Source organism: Molossus molossus, unplaced genomic scaffold, assembly GCF_014108415.1.
Source record: "Molossus molossus isolate mMolMol1 unplaced genomic scaffold, mMolMol1.p scaffold_m16_p_1, whole genome shotgun sequence".
Taxonomy (NCBI): Eukaryota; Metazoa; Chordata; class Mammalia; order Chiroptera; family Molossidae; genus Molossus; species Molossus molossus.
The window spans coordinates 55,472,399-55,493,514 of NW_023425344.1; the positions used below are offsets into that span (position 1 = coordinate 55,472,399).

The following is a 21,116-nucleotide window of genomic DNA, read 5'->3' on the forward strand; positions in this document are numbered from 1 at the left end:
CGTGAGGGTGGTGGCCACTTGATGTGTCCCTTTCACGTCGATGTTTCTCTCTCTCTCTCTCTCTCTCTCTCTCTCTCTCTTCCTCTCTCTCCCTCCCACTCTATCTGAACAAAAAAATGGAAAAATGTCCTCGGGTGAGGATTTAAAAAAAAAAAGAATATTAAGTTCAACAAATAAATTCATTCAGTAAACATTTACTGAGAGCCAGGCACTGAATGCTGGGAAATGAAAGATAATGTCCCAGTCCCCAAAGATTGATAGTCTGAGTTTTAAATCCAATACAAGTTAAATGGACAGATCACCTCTAATTTTATTTAAGCTTTATGGTGATAGATAGTAAAAGTGAAGACAGTAGGATCCCAAATTATTTAGGCATCAGAGAAAATTATGATGTTCTTTGAAACATTTTACTTATTTATTCTTTTACTGAATTCCCCTCTCTACACACTTAAGTTTAGACTGCGTTCTAACTTACTTTGGTGATTCTTATGATCTTTGAATGTCTCTGAACTATGCCTGCATCTCTGAAGTTGTGCTCCACAAAACTAGATTGTTAATCTCTCTAGCAGTTAGAGTCTGAATATTGTTGCATGCCTTGGAGTTGCCAACATAGGCTTGATTGATAATTAGGGTCACCATATACCCCAGTTTGCTAGAACAGTATTACATTTTGTAATTACTCACAGTGTCATCTTTTGCTTCAAGTGTCCCCATTTGGATAATAAATTATGTAGTTACCCTATTTAAAATATGCCTAAACACTGTTAGAAAAATATTTTACAGGAGAACACAGGCAGAATCTTTCTATTTAAACTTCCACCTTCATCATTTCTGCTTTCACATGTCAGTATTATACATTTCAAGACTTTATTCGTTTTTTTTTTAATGTTTTTTAGAAATAGCATCCCAAATGGTAAGCTTGATATTTTTGCTTAACACTGCTTTCTTGATAAAGGAAATTCCTCTCAAAAAGTAATTTTAAATATGTGATTAGAGAGAGTGAAGGGATCTGATGATGTGCAACAACTTAACATATTTCCTGTCAGACAGTAAAAATTTTAATGCTTTAGGAGCCTACTCATGTTTTATAGTTTAGGATACTATGTAAAGAATTATTTTTGAAGACAGTGTCCTTGTTTAAAAGTAAAGTACTCTTGCCCTGGCCGGTTTGGCTCAGCGGTTAGAGCGTCGGGTTCGGTTCCTGCTAAGGGCACGTACCTCGGTTGCAGTTTGTCCCCGGCCCTGGTTGGTCGTGCGGGTGGCAACCACTTGATGTGTCCCTGCACATCGATGTTTCTCTCTCTCTCCCTCTCTCTCCCTCCCGCTCTGTCTGAACAAAAAATGCAAAAATGTCCTTGGGTGAGGATTAAAACAAAAGTAAAGTACTCTTTTAAGCCCCAAAATTTTAAAATAGAATGTTGCAGGTAAACAAAAAATATAGCCCTGGCCAGGTAGCTCAGTTGATTGTAGCATCGTTTCATATACCAAAAGTTTTTGGGTTCCATTCCTGGTCAGGATATATACCTAGGTTGCAGGTTCAGTCCCTGCTTTGGGAGCATATAAGAGACAACCAATCGATGTTTCTCTCTCACATCAGTGTTTTTCTATCACATCAATGTCTCTCTCTCTTTCTCTGTGTCTCTCTCTCTTCCCCTCTCTCTAAAAAAAAAATCAATAAAAACATCCTTGGTTGAGGATTAAAAAAAAAAAAAATACATGTAGTAAGTTGGTTAAGCATCCTTTCCTTTTAAAGAGTGAATAAACCATCTAGATGCTAATCATGAAGAACATAAACTTCAAAATCAAGAAACTGAGTTTAATTCACTTTCATATATTCTCTACTTCAAAGCTTGAGTACTTGATGCATTTATGACTTCACAGGCCACAAGTTATCTTCTGCTTTTCAATCTATTAGAATGCTCTTTCTTTATAGCTATATTCACGGTTGCTTGGATTTCAAGCAAATGAAAATGCATCATAAATGATGATAAACAATCCTGTTTGGATAGATACACCCTAACTGGAATTATTCATCATTGCAGTTATAATCATGATTGAATTCCAAGCCACTAAAAGTTGAAATTGATCTGCTTGAAGATATTTCATTCAAATTTTGCAGATTAAATTTGGGGGAAGCATCTTTTTGAAAAAAAAACGCTTAGTAATAAAACATTTTAATTGTTTTTTTGGAATGGTAGTTTAATGTCTGGTTCTGCCTCCTGTCCCTGCAGGAATCCCGTCTCTGCATTTTTTGGACAGATACTGCCAGTGACTCTCAGAAAGTTCATTACCTTTTGAGAGAATCTTTTTTATTATTGGATACTTTTAATTATTGGAAAGTTAATCCATACAATGATTCAAAATTTGCTTTCTTATTTTTATAATAAGAACTCCCTCTTTTTTCAACCTTTTCTTCCTACTTTTCTGTCATCTAGAAATTTGATAAGTACTTTTTTCTGTATTTACTTCATCACTAAAGATATCCAACTGCTATGAGATCATATTAAGGAATTATTATTGATTTTGTTGGGTGTAATAATGGCTTGATGACTATATTTTCTAAAATCCGTATCAGTTGAAGATACTTACAGAAATATTTGTGGGAGAAATGACATATAGCTTGATGTTTGCTTATAAAAAATTTTTTTTAAGTAGGGTTAGGAGAATAAATTTCAAAAACAACAACAAAAAATCAGTGGAAATCTACCTAAAAAGGGCCAAGGAAAGGAACCAATGTGTAATCCTAAAGTCTCTCTCTGGTGACATCAGTTTATTAATCAACCCTCTTAATTAAAGTATTATAAATACCCATTTGATCTTGATATATATGAGTTTATACACACATATACATATAACTCTAGTTTTAAAATACAAGCTATATATAAAATTATTTTGAAGATGTAACTGTGCTAAACAGTTATTTAGGATGACATTTTTTATGTTTCTGAACTTTCATGTTCAGACTAATCATAGGATCTGAATTAGGACTTAATTAGCATTAACAAGTAATGAGGCCAACCCCTTGCCTAATGCCTGAATCTTCTACCATGTCTCCACTTGTTAGTTTTATCCTCTTTAAATATTTCAAATTTAGGAGAAATTTAACACACCTCCACCCATTCTGTTTTCAGACCTGCTCTATAATTATGTTCATCCTTATTTCAATAAGAAATCTTAATTTGATAAAATACCACCCTGTTTCTTATTCATTCATTCATTTGTTGAATCTGGACTATGTTACAAATACTTTGCTTGTTGTTTGGGATACAAAAATGACTGAGGTAGTTTCTGGTCTCTGGGAGTTCACACTCATGTGAAGGAGACATACTTAAGCAAATAGCATAATGTAGTATGTGCTATAACGCAACTAGTGCCATGAAAACATAAAGGAAAGAGCACCCAGATCTGGCTGAGCAGGTAAGGGAATTCTTCACATAGATTTTTTTTGTTCCTATAGATTAAATTTGCCTCAAGACTTTTTGAAAGTCTTCGATTTTTTTTTTTTTTTTAATCCTCACCTGAGGACATTTTTCCATTTTTTGTTCAGATAGAGTGGGAGGGAGGGAGGGAGAGAGGGAGAGAGAAAGAGAGAGAGAGAAACATTGATGTGAAAGGGACACATCGAGTGGTTGCCACCCACACAACCCAACCACAGCTGGGGACAAACTGCAAACTGCAACTGAGGTACATGCCCTTAGCGGGAACTGAACCCGGGTTTCTCTGGACCGCAGGCTAACGCTCTAACCACTGAGCCAAACCAGCCAGGGCAAAGTCTTTGATCTTTAAAAGACAAATTTTGGCCCAGGTTGGTTTGGCTCAGCGGTTAAAGCGTCGGCCCACAGACCAAAGAGGTCCGGAGTTTGAGCCTGGCCAAGGGGGTCATGCGGGTGGCAACCAATTGATGTCTCTATCACATCAATGTTTCTCTCTCTCTCTTCCTGCCTCCCTATCTCCCACTCTAACTGAACATAAATGTGAAAATATCCTCAGGTGAGGATTTAAAAAATAAAATTTAAAAAAAGACAAATTTTGTTTTTCTTTGGCAGCTTGTTCGTGTCTTGGTATCTCCCACCAACCCTCCTGGTGCTACCAGTAGCTGTCAGAAAGCCATGTTCCAGTGTGGCTTATTGCAGCAGCTTTGCACTATCCTAATGGCTACCGGAGTTCCTGCTGATATCCTGACTGAGGTAAACTGAACAAAGGCAGAGGCTGCTCTGTGGAAGTTGAAATCCTAAGGATTATTAGAAAGAATTCTATATCAACTGAAGGAAAAACAGTAATAGTTAACTATTTTTATATGTTAATTCCTTATTGATCCAACTAAAATATAATTAACATAATGATTACAGTATCAATTCCAAAAGGTGGACTCATTCCTCAGGTTTAATTTTATATATATATATATATATATATATATATATATATATATAAGCTCAGAAGATTTCTCATTAATTTTATTGTATTCAACAGGTATAAACAATATAATTTATGTTTTTAATTTTGAAAATAATGTGTCTTAGTCAAGTAAGACTAGCCCTGGTCAGTTTGGTTCAGTGATTAAAGCATTGGCCTTGGAACAAAGGGTCGAGGGTTCGATTCCCAGTCAAGGGCACATACCTGGGTTGCAGGTTTGATCCCCGACTTCCATGCAGGAGGCAACCAGTCAATGTTTCCCTCCCTCCCTCCCTCCTTCCCACTCTATCTAAACAAAAAAGACTTGAGTCTTAAGTAGTCTGGCTTATTCATAGAATAGTAAATTCTTTCCTGACATATGGCATTTTCTGTTTCCTACCTTTTAAGAAAAAAGAAGTTAGTTTGAAGAAAAGAAAGGTTTAGTTTATTCAAATTATCTTTTTATTTTTCTCAAATTATGCACATTAAAAGCAGATAATAATAAAAGTTTTATAACAAACACCGCTATCTTGGCTTCACTCCTCCCTAGTTTGTTTTTTCTATTTTCTTTTTTTTTTTTTAATCCTCACCCGAGGGTATTTTTCCATTTTTTTGTACAGATAGAATGGGAGGGAGAGAGAGGAAGGGAGAGAGAGAGAGAAACATCGATGTGAAGGGACACATCGAGTGGCTGCCACCCGCACGACCAACCAGGGCCGGGGACAAACTGCAACCGAAGTACGTGCCCTTAGCAGGAACCGAACCCGGGTCTCTCCGGACCGCAGGCCAACACTCTAACCGCTGAGCCAAACTGGCCAGGGCTGTTTTTTCTATTTTCTTGGAGGTTTTTCCAACTTAATTTTTAAATTGAATCTTTAATTTGTTACATTTTAAATTTATTCTCTGATTTTTTTTAACCATTTTTTTCTTATTTTGTAGAAATAGATTCTATCTCTTAGGGGGTATTTTTAATTTTAATTTTTTTGAGATTTTAAATAAGTATTGTCAAGTGTTATTTTGTTATCTCGAGGAAATATTTAAAGATTATATGCTATCACTTATTTTATTGGTGTCTGAATTTTGGCATTGAAAAGCAAAAAAGCAGCCCTGGCCTGTTTGGCTCAGAGGTTACATACAGTGTTGGCCCACAGACCTAAGGGTTGCAGGTTCTATCCCTGGCCCTGGTCAGGGTCATACAGGAGGCAGCCAATCAGTGTTCTCTCTCTACCCCTCCCTCCCTCCCTTCCACTCTGTCTAAAAATCAATGGAAAAATTTTTTTGGTTGAGGATTAAAAAGAAAAGCAAAAAGCGGAGAGATGTAATAGTTTCTTCTTTTGAAAACAGGTTTCCTTCCTTGACTTACTTTCTCTAAATTATTTTTCCCCTTTAATAGACCATTAACACTGTATCAGAAGTTATTCGAGGCTGCCAAGTAAACCAAGACTACTTTGCTTCTGTAAATGCACCTTCAAACCCTCCAAGGTAGGAAAAGGGAAATACTGAGATTCTGCTGTAAAAGTAAAAACTTACTGTAGGTTTTTAGTATATCTCATATACACATCTTATTCTTTTAAGAAGTTCAGTTATGTGTTTTAAAACTAGAAATTATCTGACAAGATAAATATGTTGGTATTTTAAAAGAGTTAGTAGTCTTGGGTACGTGTACATTTGGGCTCAGGTAATCACCTCTTCTACTTTCTAGCTATGTGCCTTAAGCAAGTAAGTCATTTCACTTCTCTAAGCTGCAGCTGCCCTTTCTGTGAAATGGTGATGGAAATACTTAACTTGCTGGTGTTCTGGTTATGGTTTTTCAATCAGCAAGAATGACTAGTTATTGATTTATGTACTTGGATTGCAATGTTTCTTTTTGTTCTTTTCTTTTTAAATGCAACAGACCGGCAATTGTAGTACTTCTCATGTCCATGGTTAATGAAAGGCAGCCATTTGTATTGCGCTGTGCTGTTCTCTATTGTTTCCAGTGTTTCTTATATAAAAACCAAAAAGGACAAGGAGAAATTGTGTCAACGCTTCTGCCTTCCACCATTGATGGTAAATGATTTAGTTCTAATTCCTGTTTTAAAAAGTAAATAATTAATTGTCTCTCCAGCTTATAATGGTAAAATATATCATAAATGATAAAAGACCCTGGATGTAGTAGAATATTTAAAATATGGCATTTCCTTGAATTTGCTTTATAAATGCAGTGTTTAAGGTACAATTTTTCTGGAATATTACCATTATCAATTTGATGCCTAAAGTGTTCTACTGTCTTTGTTCTCTACCTTCTTCCAAGGTCCTCTTTTGGTCATCTTTCATTTTGTTTTGAAAAGCAGACTTTCAAAAATGTTACTTAATACTACTAATTAACAAATTTTTACATAGTATTTTATATTAATTTTTTGTGTGTAGAAAACAACATAATACATTTTTTTATTATCTGTCTGCCATTTTTTTAGCAACAGGTAATTCAGTCTCAGCTGGTCAGTTATTATGTGGAGGTTTGTTTTCTACTGATTCACTTTCAAACTGGTGTGCTGCTGTGGCCCTTGCCCATGCTTTGCAAGAAAATGCCACCCAGAAAGAACAGTTGCTCAGGGTTCAACTTGCTACAAGTATCGGCAACCCTCCGGTTTCTTTATTGCAACAGTGTACCAACATCCTTTCACAGGTAAAGTAGCCATTGAAACTTCTCTAAGGGGGAGGTTGACTAAATTTTTTGATGACTGTGATATAAGAATTTAAGGGTGTTCTTAGTAGATGCAGATGAAAAAGGGAAGAGGCAAGGACTTACTTACCTGCTTGTTAGTTCATTGTAACCAGAAATAGTTTTCTGGAGAAAATCCATAAATATTCTTACACGAATGGTTTACCAAGTAGTTAATAAGGTCTGCATCATGATGGAAACATAAATTCTAGGCGGAAAGGTATTTATTGTTTTTGTTTTCTTTTTAAATCATCCACAGTGGTATTGCATGTTGTTTTCTCTCTCTGCTCGGTAGCTTAATTCAGCTCAGTTTAAGAGGGGATAGAATAAAGTGGTTCGTAGCTATATACCTCTCTCTTTCTCTTCCCAGAGCAATTGATCTTTCTTTCAGAAAACAAAGCAAGAGTACCAGTCTATTACTTATCTAGTTAAACTGTACACCCCTTGATATTTGTGAGCTCTCAAATTCTCAAAACCCCAAGGCATATAATTTACCTAGTAAGATAGAGAAAAGCATAACTAAAAATGTTTGCATTTCTTTAAACTACTGATAAGAACAGTAGTCTTGCCTGGCTGGTGTGGCTCAGTGGATTGAGCATCACCCTATGGACTGAGAGGTGTGAGGTGTCTTTTTGATTCCTGGTCAGGGCACATGCCTGGGTTTCAGGCTTGATCCCCAGTAGGAGGCATGCAGGAGGTAGCCAATCAGTGTTTCTCTCTGACATCGATGTTTCTATCTCTCCCTTTCTCTCTCTCTAAAAATTCAATTAAAAAATATGTTAAAAAAAAACAACAACAAACAGTAGTCTTGAAGTATGGATGCTAAAGCATATAGGAATATCACTTACTTTTAGATGATTTGTCCACACGTGCCAGCCTTTCTTTTGAGCATTTCAAGTTCATGCTTTAGTAACAACATACAGGCATAATCAACATTCAGTCACTCAGGGGGGAGTAAAAGTGTGGATGAGTCTAAATTGTTGTATCCACTGGAATTGTCTTACCCCCTGCCCATGATAATGTGCCATACTCCTTAATTTTTAATGTTGCTACATTTATGGAATTGTTTTATTGTTAGCTTTAAAGAAACATTAGTGCCATTCATAGGAAATGATAAATAAAAGCTTAAAAATTAACTGTAGCCCTGGCCAGGTGACTCAAGTGGTTGAAGCGTTGTCCTTTACACCAAAGGGTTGTGGGTTCAATCCCCAGTCAGGGCACATACCTAGGTTGTAGGTTTTATCCCTGGTTGAGGCACATATGGGAGGCAACCAATGAAGGTCTCTCTCTCTCTCTCTCTCTCTCTCTCTCTCTCTCTCTCTCTCTCTCTCTCGTCTCCTGCTTTTTCCCCCTCTCCCACTCTCTCCTTCCCTTTCTCCTTCTCCCCCTCCCTCCCTCTCCCCCTTTCCAGTCTCTCTAAAATAAAAACAGATCCTCGGGTAAGGATTTTTTTTAAATTAACTTTAAATGAAAAGGGAGTTGTAAACTCCCTTTGTTTAAAATTGCTTTATTTCAATTGGAAGTTTATTTTAGCTTTGATTTATCATTTGTCTTTTATTGTTTTAAAGAAAGTATTAAAAAATATTCATATTTTTACTTATTTAATACTTGGCATTTTTATGTTACTGTTGGTTGAAAACATCTTTTCTTAAGCTGAACAGTAATTATCTGTCTAACCACCATCACTACAGACTTGACTCTAACATTCTAATTATAATTACTGCAAAATGAGAAATCCTCAAGATAGTGGTGTCTTCCCACTCTTACTAATCACAATGCTATAAAATTACTCTTTCTCTAAAATATATATGCATTGTTATATAATAAAAGATTAGAACTGTCCTGTCCCAAATTATTGCTTTGTGTTTGTAGAAACTGTATTTGAGGGATTTTTCTAGACGTAAATTTTTCTAAATCAGTAATATTTATGAATAATTTTTAATGTATAATTTGCAGGGTGATAAGATCGACAGACGGGTATGTATCATTTGTGTAAACTTAGGCATTTTCCTCTTACAGCAAGGCTTTTCTTTGTCTTGGGTTTGCTGATTGGATTTTTAACTGCTTGTTTGAAGTTATATTCTACTCACACTTTTATGTGCCAGCAGGTTGATCTCTATCACATGTGGCTCTTCAGTTTTTCTCCTTGGGATATTGTAGTGCTTCTCTAAGAACTGTGGGAATAACAATCTGAAGCTATACTGTGCTTCTTCCAGGGATGCTTTCACTTTCAGAAATTCCTTGGTTTTGGCTTTTGGTGGTTTTTTGTGTTTTTCTCACCCAAGCTTGCTTCTTTATTTCCCCTGAAACCATTTCAATGGCAGTAAAATTTAGGATTAAGAATTTGCCTTTAGTTAATCAGTATATGAAAGAATGTGATAGTTTTTATATTTATTAGGTTATTGAAAATGTACAACAGTAAGTATAATTTTGTAATTTGAAGGTTTTAAATTAAATATTGTGGGTTATTCTGGATATAACCCATACACTATAGCTACCACTGGGGATTCGTTTTTGATGTATGTGTGCACGGGGTTGGGGGGTAATTTGTTGGTTTTGATTTGTTTTGTTTTGTGGAGTGTTTGGCAAAAAAAAAAAAAGGAGTATACCTTAATGTTCATATATGAGTATATGTTCAGTTGTGGTGTGGTAGTAATAACTTAGGTCCTATTAGGAGTTGTATCTTTGCGTTTGAGCATGGTTTAACATGTTAATAACTCACACACAGTTATACTTGGCTTGTAGAATTTTTGATATTAGATAGAATATTTTATAAGTATACATGTCAATCATTTAAGAGAGAATTTTTTTGTGTGTGGGTTTAATTTACCCACAGTAAAATTCAGATCTTAAATGTTCAATCTGATGATTTTTTGGTGGTTGAATATATCTCTGTAACCACCACCCAAAACAAGATGTATAACATATTCATAGTCCTAAAAAGTTCCATCTTGACCCTTTCTTATTAATTCTCTATCTCCAGAAGCCACCACTAGAAAATGAATCTCATCATAATACTCTAGATCAGCGGTTCTCAACCTGTGGGTCACAGGGGTCACCTAAGACCATTGGAAAACACATATTTCTGATGGTAATTCATAACAGTAGCAAAATTACAGTTATGAAGTAGCAACGGAAATAATTTTATGGTTGGGGGGGGTCACCACAACATGAGGAACTGTATTAAAGGGTCGCAGCATTAGGAAGGGTGAGAACCATTGCTCTAGACCCTCATTTTAAAACTTTAACACTAGAAGTTTTAAGTGTTGGTTTTTCATATTTTTTTTATAAATAATGGAAAAATAGTAAATTTGAAATCCATGAAGTAGGATATCCATGAGATATTTTTATTTAGAAAATATAATAGGGGAAACATAATAGCTTATGTTAAAGTTAAGATAATTCAGCTTCAATTATTTTGTTTGTGGTTAACTTCCATCCCGTAAAATATGTGATTTCTAGTAACTAAACCCTCAGGATGCTCTAAAATTATAAGTTCAGCGTCCATTTATTTTTCCAAATATCTTTAGTGGTTCATACACTCTGGGGGCCTAGGAAGAAATATGTACTTTTTCTTGACTTAAACTTATAAACAAACATACAAATATGTAAACATAAATAAAATGAATAGTGTTAGAAAGTGGGGTGTGGCTTTCTTTTAGCTGTTCTAGGTATTTCTCTTGTAAAGAATTCATCAAATGGTCAGAGAGCAATGACAAATGTTTTGATAGCTTTTAATGCCCAATTTTTTATTTTATTTTGGAGGATTAGAGCCACTTGAACAGAATTTTATTGCATTAATCTTATTTTTAACATTTTATGGTGGTGCGCTAGACAAATTCGGTAGCATTTTTGCACTCGTTAGTAGTTTAATTTTCTTTTCCTTTTGAAAATTTTAGAAAAATAGAAAGTGGAAAGAGAATAATGTTCCTCATTCTACTACCCAAAGATAACTACTGGTAAAATTTCAGTCATTTTTTTTTCTGTACTGTTTATTTATATAGCAGTGATAATCAATTATTCTATTTTATATTCTGCATTTTTCTTACAGTTATTTGTCATGTTATTAAACATTATATCAACATCACCTTCTATGATTGTGTAATGTTTTACCAAATTGATATACCGTAGGTTAGTTAACCATTTTCTTATTTTTGGACATTGAATTAGCTCCCATTTTTCTCTATTACATAGTATGGTTTGATGAACATCAGAATAATATAGTCTGCATAAAAGAACATTATTACATAGTCCTCAGTTTGCATGTTTCCAATATGCATGGGTTTCTGTTTACCACAGCAAAGCAAGGACTGCCTGTATTTCACTGAGGTTAAAAAAAATTATCCAAGCAATTAATACTATTTTTTTCTTTTTCCAGTTCAAACTTTATTCTGCCATCTACTTTAAATTTGGAGCATAAGTTCTGCTTTTAATGTGCTAGAGTCATAGCATTGCAGAGCTAGAAAGTAGGATAATAATAATTTATAACATTTGTAGAGTACTTACTGTGTACCACGCACTGTTCTAAGTTCTTTACATGTATTTAATCCTCTTCACAATTCTGTGAGATAGGTATTAACTGTTACCCTTACTTAAGGATGCGGAAGAGAAATAGTTTTATGGTTGTTGAGTTTTTGAACCAGGATATAAATCCTTGTATCCTCTTAATGAAATAATTTAATCCAACTGCCTCTGTTTACTAAATGAGGAAATTGGGGCCACATAGCATACTGAACTCGTACAAGGTAGGACAATAGATTGGGTTCTTCCATTTTCCAACCATATGTCCTTTTTACTAATACCATACTGCCACTCTTAGAATTAAAACTTCAGTTCTTTAAAAATATATGTCCTTTTGAAATGGACACACGTGGGGAATACATGGTTTGGAAATCAAAATGATATGAAAAGGTGTACAATAAGTCTTGCCCCTGCCCCTGTCCTAGTTGCCTGCCTCCTATTATTCAAATGATTTGCCAGGTATAGGGCATTTCTTCTATACCCTTCAAGTGTTTTTATGCATATCCACTGTTCTGCACTTTGTTGTTGTTTTTTCAGTTAGTGCCATTTTACACTTCCACTAGCTAAGTGAAATAAGATTGCAGTGTACTAGATTATCTGTTTCCCCATGGTCAACAGCGTGTTGTCAGACTTATATTCTTACCAATGTGACACGTGGTGAAAAATGTTACCTCACTGAGTTGTAATTCCCATTTCTCTTACTAAAAGGTTGAATCATGTTCTGTATGTTTATATACCAGTCGAAGTTTTTCTGTGAACACTTTTTTTATATTTCATTTGTCCATTTTTCTCTTGGGTTGTTAATCTGATTTATGGGAACTTTATTTTATATTAAGGAATTCAAACCTTTTCTGTGATAATTTACAAATATATTTTTCCTGAATTGTCTTGGCATTGGTGGTTTGGTTTGGTTTGGTTTGGTTTTTTGGTATCATTTTTCTTTAATTGCTTCTACATTGTCATACTTAGAAAGGCCTTTCCCACTTCAAGATCTTAAGGAATTTGCTCATATTTTCATCTCATACTTTCAGGTTTGATTTTTTGCATTTAAATATTCGTTTCATTTTCCTCAATGAACTATATGAGATATGGATCCTCAGATCTTTTTTAGATAGCTATCTAGTTGTCCCAGAATTTTTTAAGTCCATCTGTAAACCCACTGATATGCTGTCTATATTCATGAGTTAGTATCACCTTATTGCTCTTTTTTATTTTTTTACAGTTTCCCTAGTTATTCTTGCTTGTTTACTGTTTTATATGAATTTGAGAACCAGGTTGTTTAGTTCCAGAGGAAAAAAAATCTGTTGGTATTTGGACCACATTAATTTTATAAATTGTATTAATTTATACAGAATTAATATCTTTATGGTGTTAAGTTTTTCTACCTGGGCATATTTTCTTTCTATTGATTTGTCTACTTTTGTGCTCTTTTTTTTTTTTTTTTTTTTTATCCTCACCTGAGGACATTTTTCCATTTTTTGTTCAGGTAGAGCGGGAGGGAGAGAGAGGAACAGAGAGAGAGAGAGAGAAACATCGACATGAAAGGGACACATCGAGTGGCTGCCACCCGCACGACCGACCAGGGCCGGGGACAAACTGCAACCGAGGCACGCGGCCTTAGCGGGAACCGAACCCGGGTCTCTCAGGACCGCAGGCCGATGCTCTGACCGCTGAGCCAAACCGGCCAGGGCTTTTGTGCTCTTTATGAGTGGTTTTAAACTTTCCTCGTTTAGGTTTTATACAGTTTTGATTAGGCTTATTCTTGTGTGCTTTATATTTATATTCTTTTGTAACTAATGTAAAGGGAATGTTCCATTCTCTTAGTTATGTTTTGTTTGTTTGTTTGAGGTTTTTTGTTAATCCTTACCTGAGTATGTTTTTCCACTGATTTTTTTTTTAGAATGGAAGGGAGGGGGAAAGAGAGAGAAACACCAATGTGAGAGAAACACCTTGATTGCTTGCCTCTCACAGGTCCCCGACCGGGTCAGGGACCAAAACTGCAACCCAATTTCGAACCTGCCCTTAATGGGGATCAAACCGCAACCCTTCAGTCTCCAATTCGATGTTCTAACCATTGAGCAACTGGCCAGAGCTTTCTTAGTTTTGTTTGATTTTGCTCTTTTTATCCTTCAGTTAGACCCCTAAGGGCATACTTCTAGAAGATACAAATTTGAGTCAGATTCCACATTTGTTTACTCAGACATCAGCCAGTGATTTTATAGGATGCCATCAATACACAATATAGGTATATTTGGCACCTACAAATGGTAGACCAAGTAATAATAAACTTTTTATATATAACCAGGGAAAAGTCAATGAAACATTTGCATGTATGACTTGAGTGATTTAGTTGTAAGTTCTCTAAGTTACATAGTCAGTTAAGAAGAGTGTATAGCCCGGCCAGTGTGGCTCAGTGGATTGAACGTTGACCTGTGTACTGAGAGGTCCGGCTTAGATTCCCGGTCAGGGCACATGCCCAGGTTGCGGGCTCGATGTTTTTCAAGCATGCAGGAGGCAGCTGATCGATGTTTTTCATTCACATCAGTACTTCCATCTCACACTCCTTTCCTCTCTAAAAAAATCAATAAAAGCATATTTTTAAAAAAAGAATTAAATGTATACATTTTAACTTTTTAATTTACTTGGGTAATATAGAGGCATCATGTAAAAACTACATTGATGCTATGCTAGTTAATGCTTACTTGGCAAATCATTTGAAGAGACCTAATTTGAATTTGTTTAAATATTACATATACTTGAAAATAGATTATAGAAAGGCCAAGATATTGACATCAAGATTCATTACATTAGAACAGTCTGGATGCTAGAAAATTTTCAAAACACAGCGATGGTTACTTTAAATGTATTCCTATATAAATCTTTGAGTAGTTCTATTTTGAATATTTTCTGAAATTACTTCCAAAATGATGCATTACTGTGCTAATTTCCATTATTTTGTTTCAAACACGTTTTACTCTTCTTAATAAAAAATATATAGGTTATATAATACAATATTGGCTATGACAATATTATCAGCTAACAGAATTTCCCACAAAGGAGATATGAATGTGTTATATCAAATTTTAGGGAACTGTAATTTTGATGGATATGCTAGTGTTCAGTATTATTTAACTATACTTTTGCAGCAGTGTAGTTAGTGATTTGAGGCACTTAGCTTAACCTAAATCTTTTTCTCCTTCATTATGTTTGTGATTTCTGATTATCTGGCATGTTGTCAGTGAGTTTGCAACATGATTGGTTCACTTTTCTCTTAGAGAATATATTCTGTATTGGAACTTGACTAAATAATTCAGGAGATTATTTCTTTGTATTTTTCTCAATGTTTTTTTGAAGGACGTAGAATGTGTTCTTTTATTAGAAACTTGTTTTTTAACATTTTAAATTGAAACATCAGAAACTTGCCTGGAAAATTAATTGTTTTGTAAAGTGATATAGGGTTGATACATTTTTTCAAAGCATCTACATCATACACTTCTTCCTTAACAGACCAGGTTTTTCTACTAATAGTATTTTAGATAACCTGATATATGCTTATGAACATGAATCAATTCTGATTTCTTCTTACTGTTCATTTTGGGAAGTACAGTAGGAGGACACAAGCATACACTCTCTTGTTCAATATTTTAAATCTAGATTCCTGGCACATCTTTTATCAGATGTTAAATATCTTTTATGCAAACAGGGAGGGTTCTTAGGGCAACTTTAAATTTGAAAAAAGTAAAATGAGGTTTCTGCCAACTTATCTATTTCAGGGAAGCAAAATACAGACAAGAGTTGGATTACTAATGTTGCTTTGTACCTGGCTAAGTAACTGTCCCATTGCAGTAACACATTTTCTTCACAATTCTGCCAATGTTCCTTTTGTATCCTTTTTGTTGTTGTAAGAGACTCTGTATTTATCTATTGTCATTTTTATTTCTTCCTCTCAATTAGAGGTAGCTCTGTGCACCAATTATTTGAATTTTCTTTGTGTGTTTCAACTTTTTAAACTGTTAGTGTAGTAATGATGCTTGCTTAAGCTGTGTTGTGTGTGTGTGTGTGTATGCGCGCGTGCGCACCATTTTGTGTTATGCTTGCCAAGACTGTATATAGAATTTCTTACAGAAACTCTTATATGAAACACATGTCAAATTCAAATTATAAAATTAAGTATTCTAGATATTATGAACCATTAGTCTCCTTAACAAAGATTTCAGCTTACAGGACAAATTGCAGAAAATCTTGGAGAGGAAGAGCAATTGGTCCAAGGCTTATGTGCCCTTCTGTTGGGCATTTCGATTTATTTCAATGATAACTCACTTGAGAGCTACATGAAGTAAGTAAGAGGGAAATGCTAGGGTAACATAACTTGCTAATGTCATCAAGAGAAAATGAGAAATTTTTTGTGCCATATATAATGTAGACCAAGCTTTTATGTTTCATTATAACTTTTAAGCATCTCAATATGTTTGTCTCTATAGAGAGAAACTGAAACAAATAATAGAGAAGAGGATTGGCAAAGAGAATTTCATAGAGAAACTAGGATTTATTAGCAAACATGAGTTGTATTCCAGAGCATCTCAGAAACCCCAGCCCAACTTTCCCAGTCCAGAATACATGATATTTGATCATGAGTTTACAAAGTTGGTAAAAGAACTAGAAGGTAAGATAAGAACATTTATACTGGTATTCATTAGAAAGTACCTGTGATTATATTGTATGTGTATATTCTGGACACGTGCAGATTTTATGGTAAGCCTAAAACTGGGTTTTTTTCCCTAGCTCTTGGTGTGTAGTACATTAAATGACTTTTGGCCTTCAAAAAATAGGAAAGATTATTTCTTTTCTCTCATGCAATTAGGCCATATGTTTTTACTGATTGAGTCTTAATTTAAATGTTTAAAATAAATTTTAAATGTGCTTTCTTTTATAGGTGTGATAACTAAGGCTATTTATAAGTCCAGTGAAGAAGATAAAAAAGAAGAGGAGGAGAAGAAAACATTAGAACAGCATGACAATATTGTGACACATTACAAAAATGTGATTCGAGAACAAGTATGTACTGATAAATACACTCTCTGATATACTGATACTTCTACTTTAGGGAAGAGTTTTTCCTGGCATTTCAAATGCAAGAGGATACAGAAAGTAAAACTCATTATTTTCCTAAATAATTCAAAAACATCTTAGTGGTCAATAAACTGAGAGTTTTATATGTTTTAAGCATTATGCAGGGTGTGGATAAAGACATGAATCATACATGTTTCTATATCACTGTCTCATGGTGAGACAAACCTATAAATAGATTCTTATGACACATGGATTATAACATAATAAGTCTAGTGCTAGAGATAATCAAAACTGTATAATGGCACCAAGAGGCACTTAATTTAGCTAAGTAGGAGCAGAGGCTTGGAAAATTAAGAGAAGCCAAGTCCTAAAAGGATGACTAGGAGTAAGCTAGGCAAAAGTAGAGAAAAGAAAGAGGCAGGAGGCATTGCTAGCATGTGCATAGAACACTTGGCTATATAAAGGAGAAATTTGAGAGGCAAGGCTCGAGGGAGGGAGCCCAAGAAGGAAGTGATCATGGTGGGACAGGGAGGAAACGAGAACTGATGATGGCAATAATTGTAATGGCTGCCAGTTTTTGTTTACTGTGTTCTAGGTGATCACTGAGCACATTTTTAAATACTATCTCACTTAATTTTCACTTCATTTCTACGAAGTACTTAATATCTTCAGTTTAGAATAAATGAGGAATCTGAGACATAGAGAATTTAACCTTGTCAAGGGTCACTGAGTGGTGAAACAGAATTCAGATACATGTGTTACTGGAACTCTAAAGATCATACTTTGTGGCCCTGGCCAGTTTGGCTCAGCGGTTAGAGCGTCAGCCTGCGGTCCGGAGAGACCCGGGTTCGGTTCCCGCTAAGGGCACGTACCTCGGTTGCAGTTTGTCCCCGGCCCTGGTTGGTCGTGCGGGTGGCAGCCACTCGATGTGTCCCTTTCACATCGATGTTTCTCTCTCTCTCTCCCTTCCTCTCTGTCCCTCCACTCTATCTGTACAAAAAAATGGAAAAATGTCCTCGGGTGAGGATTAAAAAAAAAAAAAAAAAAGATCATACTTTGTGGCACAGAGTCAACCTGAAAAATGTGGAAACTAACGAAGATAAAACTGTCAGGACTTGGTAATGATTGGATGCAGTGTGAGGGAGCAGAAAAGGTCAAATATGATCCTCAAATTACTGTCTTACACAACTGAATAGCTGATATTGAGTTGTTAAATAGAACAAGAGAACAAGGAGCTGATTTATTAGAGTAGGTAATTATTAATTAAGTTGAAACCACATTTTCAAAATCAATGGACATTTTCTTTGCAGGATACGTGAGAACCTCCACATTTGCACTGTGTTGAATACCTCAAAGCTTCCATTGCATTCCTTAAAAATACGTTTCAGCCCTGGCCGGTTTGGCTCAGCAGTTAGAGCATTGGCCTGCGGTCTGGAGAGACCCGGGTTCAGTTCCCGCTAAGGGCATGTACCTCGGTTGCAGTTTGTCCCCGGCCCTGATTCGGTTATGTGGGTGGCAGCCACTCAATGTGTCCCCTTCACGTCGATGTTTCTCTCTCTCTCTCTTCCTCCCACTCTATCTGAACAAAATATCGAAAAATGTCCTCGGGTGAGGATAAAAAAAAAAATATATATATGTTTCATAGTTTTTTCTCTCATTTAATTCCTCATCCTGGTACCTTGATTGAAATCCTAGAAAAGTACTGTAGTATTACCAGGAAAATGAGATTATTGATGTTAAAATTCCAGTGTCATAAATCCCAGTCCACTGGTGGCAGTTCATGTGGGGACAGCTTTCCACCTGCACACCTTCCACCCGCTGCCGATCGTGCACAGTCTGAGGCAGGTGTAGCAAGTAAGAGCTTGGGTGGAACACTCTAAGTGAGAACTGTCTGTGTGTTTTTTTCTTCCCCTTAGTCTATATTGTTGAGATTGAAATTGTAGGAAAGAATAAAAATAGTATTATATTTAGCATTCAGTCTGAGCCTTTTAGTTAATAAGCAAGTCAGTAAATTAGACTCAGCTTTGAATGATCCATATTTGAATTATTAAACTACCCATGCTTATCAGGATTTTTCATCCATATCTTAGTATAAATAAGTAGTTATTTCCAGATGGTAAATGTAATGTCTTTAGAGCACTGGAAAATAAAGTACTTGGAATGTGATGTTATAGCCTACACTTGGAGTTGATAAGTATGACTGATTTGAAGAAAAGAGTGATTTGACACAAGTACTATAAGGACTCTTCTTTAGAAATGTTACTGTTAAATAGTCTCTCCATTTAAAATGCTACTTGACAGTTAGGCAACAAGCATGGAGAGCTATAAAATGTTTATATAGCCCTGGCCGGTTTGGCTCAGCAGTTAGAGCGTCGGCCTATGGTCCAGAGAGACCTGGGTTCTGTTCCCGCTAAGGGCGTGTACCTCGGTTGAGGTTTGTCCCCGGCCCTGGTTGGTTGTGCTGGTGGCAGCCACTCAGTGTGTCCCTTTCACGTCGATGTGTCTCTCTCTCTCTCTCTCTCTCTCTCTCCCCCCCTCTCCCTCTCCCTCTCCCTCTCCCTCTCCCTCTCCCTTCCACTCCATCTGAACAAAAAATGGAAAAAAATGTCCTCGGGTGAGGGTAAAAAAAATAAATAAAAATTTAAAAATAAATAAGTAAATAAAATGTTTATATACCCTTTGACATTTGAGAATTCATCCTAAGGAAATTCTCCAAAATTCAGGACAATTATATGAACTGACATATTTATTGTAATACTATTTATCATTTATAAAAATAAAAGCAACTTCACTGTTGCTTTTGAATATGAATCGTATTGCATCTGATTAGATATTAAGTGAGCATTAAAAATTATGAGCGTGAGCCCTGGCTGGTTTGGCTCAGCGGTTGGAGCATCGGCCTGCAGACCAGAGTCCTGGGTTTGGTTTCCGCTAGAGGCACGTATCAAAAAAATATGAGCGTGAAACTGTTAGTAGTATAGGGAAATTATGATAGAATAATAAGTAAATTAAAGGTTACAAAAAGATGCATGGACTGATAATGGAAAGTTTAAAAACTTGTACTTAAAAATTTAGAAGAATATAAAGAGACAGATCGAATTCTAACTAGTTATATTAGGGTGATGAGCATTGGAGGCTCTCTTTTTAGTCTTCTAGATGTTCTGTTACATGATTGTCTTTAATGTGAAAAGTAATATAGATGCATATGTATACATACACGTATATACTACATTTCTTAAGTAGTTTGGCATAAATTTCTTAAATGGTTTGATGGACCATAAAATGAAGTTTTTCAAATTGATCCTCCCAACTCCCAGTAATTGCAGTTAGTTTGCAGGATGTACCATAGTGCGTATTAGTGGGGTTTTACTTAAAATCTTAGTTCTGCTGTATATTAATTGGCTTTGGTGCATTATTGATGTATTAGTTTCTAATGATTGAATTATTTTGGAAGTGTTGGGTACTTTAACATCCTGGCCCAAAGTAATCTCTAATTTTTAATTTGTTCATCTTCTTAATGCTAATTGGTATGAATTTACAACACTTGAATTCTGTTTTGCTTCACAGGATCTGCAACTTGAGGAATTAAAGCAGCAGATTTCTACGTTAAAATGTCAAAACGAACAGCTCCAGACAGCAGTCACACAGCAAGTATCTCAGATTCAGCAACACAAAGATCAGTATAATCTTCTTAAAGTACAGCTAGGTAAGTGTAGCTGACCATCACTGTTGCAATGTCCCCAAGAGCTGCACAAAGTCATACAGATTATTCTTGTAGACTAGTTTTTCTCTTCTTAAATCAATCACTGTGACAAACATATAAATCAGGTTTTGAAGTTCAACTTCCTTGCTACCTGTTTTGATTATCTGATCCACTGATTTTCAACATTGGCTGCACATTAGAATCGCCTGAGTTTTTGTTTCTTTTAAAGAGCACCAAGGCTTGTCAAATATGTACTATTGGATTTATCGGGGTGATCACTTTGTAAATTATATAAATGTCTAATCACTATGTTGTACCCCTGAAATTAATACAATATTGTATGTCCACTAATTGAAAAAAAAAAAAAAAAAAAATAGCCCTGGCCAATTTGGCTCAGCGGTTAGAGCCTTGGCCTGCAGACCCAGGGGTCATGGGTTCGATTCCCGGTCAAGGGCACATACCTGTGTTGCAGGTTCGATCCCCAACTCTGGTCGGTGTTGTGCAGGAGGCAACCAATCGATGTATTTTTACCACATCAATGTTTCTGTCTGTCTGTCTGTCTCTCTCCCTTCCTCCCTTCCATTCTATCTGGAAATCAATGGAAAAATGTCCTCAGGTGAGGACTAAAAAAAATAATAAAATAGCCCTGGCCAGTTTGGCTCAGCGGTTAGAGCGTCGGCCTGCGGTCCGGAGAGACCAGGGTTCGGTTCCCGCTAAGGGTATGTA

The 21,116-nt window shown here is 35.7% G+C and overlaps 1 protein-coding gene across 6 annotated transcripts in view; it reads left to right on the forward strand.

The window, feature by feature from the left end:
• Positions 1–21,116, forward strand: part of USO1 (USO1 vesicle transport factor) — a 79,880-nt gene that overhangs the window by 48,010 nt on the left and 10,754 nt on the right. For 4 of the 6 annotated variants that reach the window (XM_036261089.1, XM_036261117.1, XM_036261127.1 and 1 more), the window contains 10 exons: positions 4,047–4,187; positions 5,786–5,874; positions 6,287–6,441; positions 6,849–7,060; positions 9,053–9,073; positions 15,391–15,501; positions 15,835–15,953; positions 16,099–16,280; positions 16,551–16,672; positions 20,255–20,393. In XM_036261089.1, coding sequence (XP_036116982.1) covers positions 4,047–4,187; positions 5,786–5,874; positions 6,287–6,441; positions 6,849–7,060; positions 9,053–9,073; positions 15,391–15,501; positions 15,835–15,953; positions 16,099–16,280; positions 16,551–16,672; positions 20,255–20,393 — 1,291 coding nt within the window. The remainder of the gene's footprint in view (positions 1–4,046; positions 4,188–5,785; positions 5,875–6,286; positions 6,442–6,848; positions 7,061–9,052; positions 9,074–15,390; positions 15,502–15,834; positions 15,954–16,098; positions 16,281–16,550; positions 16,673–20,254; positions 20,394–21,116) is intronic. The other 2 variants (XM_036261100.1, XM_036261135.1) reach the window with 2 other exon arrangements.